The following is a 6,455-nucleotide window of genomic DNA, read 5'->3' as shown; positions in this document are numbered from 1 at the left end:
ACCTACAGCTCCATCATTAAAACCATTCGTTAATTCTGAGTACGTTCAGGAACTTTGGCAGTGTGGGGTGGACTTCCTTGTGTCTGGTTTGTTCCAGCTTATTCTGCGGATGCTTAATCAGATGGGACGGTTTGTAGTTTGTAGACGGTAATTTGGAGGAAATAAACTTTTTTTTTCTTTTTTTAAGGTTGTAAGATCAGGGCCTGCCATTTCAGTGGGAGGAGGCGGCCAGGTGGGAGCTTGGTCTGCGGTAAAATTAGGGCAGACTGACTGGCAGGACAGGTTTACCAGCAGCACAGTGCATTTTAACTGGATGATCAAAGTTATATGACTGACCTGTCACTTTTCTTTGATGGTTACATTTTTATGATGTTGTCCATTTTGTCCAGGTTAAAACACCTTTAGTGATGAAACGTACAGCGTTCAGGCTGTAGGCTACAGTAAAACGAAGGATTGAGTGATTTGATGGCACGGCCTTCAGAAACATGAGCACTTTTAGACTGCGTATTTTTATATTTTCATATTTAAAAAAACCTGAAAAAACAAACGTCATGCAATTTACTTACAAAACAGTAACAGTAACAGTCCTTTCCACCACGTAATAAAGCATCTATTGTGTGCTTATGAAACACCTTTCTCTCCATTTACCAGCTTTGTTAAATTCAACACGAGCTCTTTTCTGGGCACATCTGTAAAACGAAGCAGGAACTTTAAAAGAAGCGATTAATTTTGTACCAAAGCTACGCCTACAGCACTCAGCAGTACGAGTTTTGAGCAGCCCTTGAAGTTCTCACAGTTTGTCTCGGTGAAGTTTGCGAAAAGCTGATATTTTTTGGGTTTCTTCCGTCTGGGGTTTTGCGTGTTTTTCGCCAGGTTTGATTTTATTGAGGATGTGAGTGAGCAGTGAATCACAACGATGTAGAAACTTCATCGGTGACGTGACGTGACGTGACGGCGATTTCCTTGATTTTGTTGCTCAAAGTGTTAACTTGGTTGTTTTGGAAGAAGTCTGACATGCAGCTCCTCCTCCCCGAAAACTCATCTAAACTTTGATTTTTCTCAACGAGCAGCGACTCCTTATCGTTTCTCTGTGTGGCAAACATGCGGGAAAAGTTGTCACGTTACTTTGCCGCGGAGGAGAAACTTGTGCGCGGACAGAGCGGCTGGACTTCGGCGGTGGTCGCGGTGCTCCTGCTCGGGTTGTTCGCCTCGTGCTGCTGGGCAGAAGAAGCGTCCTGTCACGGGGCGTACGACCTCTACTTTGTTTTAGACAAGTAAGTGAAAACTGCAGGCAGAGCTGGTGAACTTTAGATGACTCCTGTCTGATCGCGCTGCAGCAGCATGCTTTTTGTTATGGACTTCTGTGTTTGCCTTTGGAGGAGGACGAGCCGGTGCACCCCTGGGATGTTGGGGGGATAGTTTGGTTAGGGTGGACAGATTATCTGCGACCTGATTAGGAATATGCGTTTTCAACATATCCTGTATCTTATGCAGACTGTGTATAAATTTGTGGCACTATAAGGTTTACATTGGGTTACTGTTACTGGCCGAAAAAACCACTCAGGTCTGCTGCGTTATGGAGATGAAGTGCTACGGCCAGGGCCTTACCTAAAGGGGGGGCAAAGGGTTGTTTAAAGTCTGATGGGACCCACTTGGTGCCTGCTTCTCGACTTTAGTTTCACTGAAAACTTTATACACTCTACTCATTCCATTTATTTATCAATTATTTTTCACATTAAAAAATAAATAAATAAATCTACTTATATGTGATGTTGTTTTGCTTCTGAATGTCAGTTTTAGCGGATTTCTTATTTCCCAAGGGGGTCACATGGATTTCCATGTTAGAGTTGGCAGTTTTTGCAGGCGATGAAGTCTAAGTTTTAACATCCAAACGTGCAGTTTGGAGTGGCCTGGCCTGAACTGCGCCTCTGCCTGAATCCCATCTGTTGACATCAGTGGCAGACCCCAGTCATGCTGATGTGGCTGACTGGGGTAAAAATGTGATGTTACAGAAGTGGGGTTGGACAGGGGGAGGGAAACGTAACAAACTAAACCACTTTAAAAGCCAGCGAGTTGTGATAAAAATGAATTGACATGTTATAGTTAACTATACAACTGAAGCACAATAATCAACTGTGAAGTGATGCTGAAGTTGCTGATGTTTGTGTGTGCGAAGCGACTGATGGATACAGTCAGCTCTAATGAAGCTTCCCTGTGCTTTGAACGTACTGTTGTTTTGCTAGAGTGATTAAAGCTGTGCATGTAAAAGACCTTATCACTGAAGGTGATAACAAGTTTCATTTACCAAAACTCACAGTATAAAGAAGGAATGTGCGTGGCAGCGTACAAACTGATCACTCCTGGCACTTGCTTACTTTGGTGTTGTTATGGCTAGCTGGATATCTTTTAAATTCTTTGTAATCTGGTACAAGTGGAGACTGGTTCATATTCAAAGTGAATAAGCTGTGTTCAGGTTTACTGATATCTCAAAAAAAAACCATCAGTGAGATCCTGGCAGGAATTTACTAGTGTGATAAAACCTTCTTCAGTATCACTTTTTCTTTTTCCAGAAGTATAACAGTCTCTATTTTCTTGATACATTTAGGAGAAGACTACAGCAAGTCGGGGAAGTATAAAAGGTTATATTTACTGTGTTAGCATCCCGTTCATTCTCACAACAGCAAATATGTCAGCCCTAACTGCAGCTTAAGAGTCATGTACATAGTTATGCAAGGCAAATTGCACAACAGTTTAAATGATGTATCACATGAATTACAGCATGACAAAGGATGATCGATTAGTAACTTCACCGTTTCTCTAGCTGCTGCATCACAGGGTTTTGGGTACCTTAAAAATTAGGCAGTGTGCAAAATCTCATTGCTAGATATCAGAGGTTTGCAGATTGCAATCAATAAGTTGTGTTTTCTTCCACCTCCCAATTCAAGTACATAATCCCAGTTATGGTGGTCACTGTAGGACAAGCATCTCTGACCACCAGTCAACTGTAGTGACTGTCAGTCTGCTGTTTGTTTCGTCTGTCAATATGCAAAACTGTAATATGCAAATATGTAAAGCTTTGTGAAAGAAGTCAGTGGAGCTCACTTTCGTCCAATGATTCAGGTTTTAAGATTAGGCTTCAAACTTTCCTTTTTGCTAAAGCATATAGTTAGGGCTGGATCAGGTGACCCTGAATCCTCCCTTAGTTATGCTGCAATAGGTCTAGGCTGCTGGGGAATTCCCATGATGCACCATGTATTTCTCCCTCAGTCACCTTTCTCACTCACTGTGTGTTAATAGACCTCTCTGCACTCAATCATACTTGTTATTATATCAGGCTCTCCTCCACAGCATGTCTTTATCCTGTCTTCCTTCTCTCTCCCCAACCGGTCGCAGCAGATGGCCCCGCCCCTCCCCGAGCCTGGTTCTGCTGGAGGTTTCTTCCTGTTAAAAGGGAGTTTTATGTCGCCAAAGTGATTGCTCATAAGGGGTCATATGATTGTTGGTCTACCTTACAAAATAAAGCGCCTTGAGGCGACTGTTGTTGTGATTTGGTGCTGTATAAATAAAATTGAATTGATACTGAGGTGAGATGTTGTGAATATCCTGAACTTTTCTGTCAGTGACTGTGAGCCGGCTTTTCTGAAGTATTGGACTCAGATACTTAGCGAATAAACTCTCATACAATGTGAGGATGTAATAGTCATTTACTGGCATTTAGACTCAGCTGACATAATTTCACCTTATAACCAGCTGTTGTTGTTTAGCTGGCTCGTTGTCAGCTGCATGTCTAATCTCCTGTTAGTTTTCAGTGAAGCTTTAGTGTTAGCTGTAACTAAAAAGTGGAAATGGAAATTGGGATTGCCTTGTAATGTAATGTAGAGCCTTCAGTTGGTCTGCAGCTGCAGGAACTTTGGATGCATTAAAAACAGCAGATGATGATTATAATGCACTGGCAGCTTACAGTTTATGTCTCTGGAGATTTCATGACAGGGCTTGAAAAAGGTCTCTGTTTAGCTGCTCGGCTGTAAAAAAGCTTTGATAAATGTTCGAGGCTAAGGTCAGATATTTGAAAAGAACTACAAGTGAACTCGAGATCAAGCCGGGGCCGTGACCGCTCAAGTGAATGATACTCTTGGGCTGTGTCTTGGTTACGTGGTGTACTGCTGTGCTTCGTGTTGCATGTGGTGAAGCGACTACTGTGACAAGCTCGTACCACCACACAAGTGTTACCGTGACCTCATCTTTCGCACCCTGAACGTTAACCAGACTTCAACCATAATATTTATGGTATGTTTAAAGAGCACAGTTGGTAACAGGTCAGTAACATGTCATGGGCTTTTTATAATGTTATCATTCTGGGAAATGCTGAATTGTTGAGAAGAGGAAGAATGAAGGTTTCTCAACTGTTGCTGTATTGTTTCATTGTTTCAGTATCCATAGCAACAGCTATCTGACATGACAGCAGAGCATCTTCTAATAAATTAATTAAAGTCTTTTAATCATTGATTAAAGTCTTGACTTAAGTCTTTTTTTTATGTGAAAGCATTAACTAGTGTGAGTTTTACACATATAAGCTTCTAATCCTCGAATACCATTGAAACCACCCTTATGGTGCACCGACAAACCCAGCGCAAGCAGCTTGGAGCAGATGTTGATACTGTATTACTTCCTGTGTTTCACACTCTCACAGCCCTGCTGCAGACATCACACATGCAGAGACTTCACAGCCACATTCAGTTCAGCAAAACTGCTTTGTAGAAGTAGTGCCATGCAAAAAGACCTCCTGTATACGAAGGAGAGTTTACAGCCTTGACAGCAACTGTTTTTAATCCCACCCTCCCACGGCTTGGACATGTGCCACCGTGCTGAGTTGAAACACTGCTCGCCTGGCCCTTTTGTGTTTGACCCACCCTGCCCTGGATAAAATTGCATAATTACAGGATGATGACCAAGGTTTTTTGGCACAATTATGACAGCGTGCACACATCTTTGCTTGTTCAGCATTTCTTTTTTATAAATTTGCCAAATGCGTTGGATTTACAAATGCAAGTTTAAATGTAACAGGTCTGAACTTTACTGTTTGTTACTTGTCAGCTTGCAGCATCTCTAAGTTTACTTTATCTCTGCAGCTATGATGGCTCTACTTCAGGATTTCCTGGTTGAACTGATAAGACTGTGCGGTAATGTTTGCGGCAGCAATCACTGCCTTACCTTTTTCTTTCAAAACCCTTTTCAGAGCATCTGTCAGTCACACAGTAACACAAATCATAATCCTTTTGGACTCTATTGGGGAACCAACATTTACAAGTGAGCTTCCTGTTGTTTTATAAACTAGCAGTTGAGTCCAAAAACCCATCGGGAAAGTGTTTACTGAAAGTACAGAGCAAGAGAACTGAGAGCTACTTTCCCATAGACTTCCAGCAGGCCATTAGATAGAATGGTTGGTGGCACTTCTGCACTAGCTTCACTTTTTAGCCTCACTTGTCATCTTTTTCCATTCACACTTGGCAACCAACCTGTACATCCTCAGTGTGACGTCAAAGAAAAGCAAACACTGATTGAAATGGTTTCTAACAGTGGATAGAGCACACTCCACCTGGAGCTGTATTAGCCTTAAAGATTTATGAACATAAAATTCAAGTATTTCCAGCCTGTTAAGTCATTCTGAGATAGTTTATTTAAAATGGAGGATAGCTCAACACTATGAGAGCGACCTCTGCAAACTCCAAAAGCAAGAAAATTCTTGCAGAAGATGCAACAACACACCAGCTAATCAAAACAGGTTGAAGGAGGAGATACTATCAGCTAATGACTCTGCAGCGCTCGCTAGTTAGACTCCATATCACAGGAAGAGCAAACAGTAGATGGAAATTACTGATTTGGTGAAAAAGCAGGGTTAGCTGGTTTAAAAGCTCGACCCAAGATAAAACATCTCACTTTTTTGAGTTTTGTTGCATGACAGTATTGTGCAGGTCCTGATGAGTTATAACGTTAAGTTACTTTATTCTTTGTCTTGATGCATGCTCAATCATCCAGGTTAGTAAATCCCAAAAGTTGATTCTGTTCATCTGGACGTAGCGTTTTGTGGGAGAAACGTTTCGTCTCTCATCCAGGTGACTTCTTCAGTCTCAGCTGACTGCAGGTTTCCCCAATCTTCAACAGTACATTTGCATAATGACTGAAACCAGCCCACTGAAGGAACAATGGGCTGGGAGGTCAGTTCCTTAATCTTAATTATGCAAATTCTCATGACCACTGACCAAAACCCACTGATCAATGGCCATGAGTCCCATTCACAGAGAGTTGGGGAATGACTGCAATCACAGCATTGTAAGATGGTGAAAGATGTACCCTTAGGCCCCCTCCTCGTTTCAGAGATGGTCTTTCCCTTTTCACGTAAATGGCCTCCTTGACTCCGCCCTCAAACCAGCGTTCCTCCCTGTCCAGGATGTGTA

General features: G+C 42.1%; 1 protein-coding gene across 1 annotated transcript in view; it reads left to right on the top strand.

The window, feature by feature from the left end:
- The first annotated feature begins 782 nt into the window (after positions 1–782).
- antxr2a (ANTXR cell adhesion molecule 2a) overlaps positions 783–6,455 on the top strand; it is an 82,816-nt gene continuing 77,143 nt past the window's right edge. The window contains exon 1 of the mRNA XM_004555679.5: positions 783–1,274. Coding sequence (XP_004555736.1) covers positions 1,102–1,274 — 173 coding nt within the window. The 5' untranslated portion in view covers positions 783–1,101. The remainder of the gene's footprint in view (positions 1,275–6,455) is intronic.

The sequence above is a fragment of the Maylandia zebra genome, linkage group LG12, assembly GCF_041146795.1.
Source record: "Maylandia zebra isolate NMK-2024a linkage group LG12, Mzebra_GT3a, whole genome shotgun sequence".
In the NCBI taxonomy this organism is placed as follows: Eukaryota; Metazoa; Chordata; class Actinopteri; order Cichliformes; family Cichlidae; genus Maylandia; species Maylandia zebra.
Note: the sequence above shows the minus strand (reverse complement) of the source record. Positions and strands in the feature narration are given on the sequence as shown.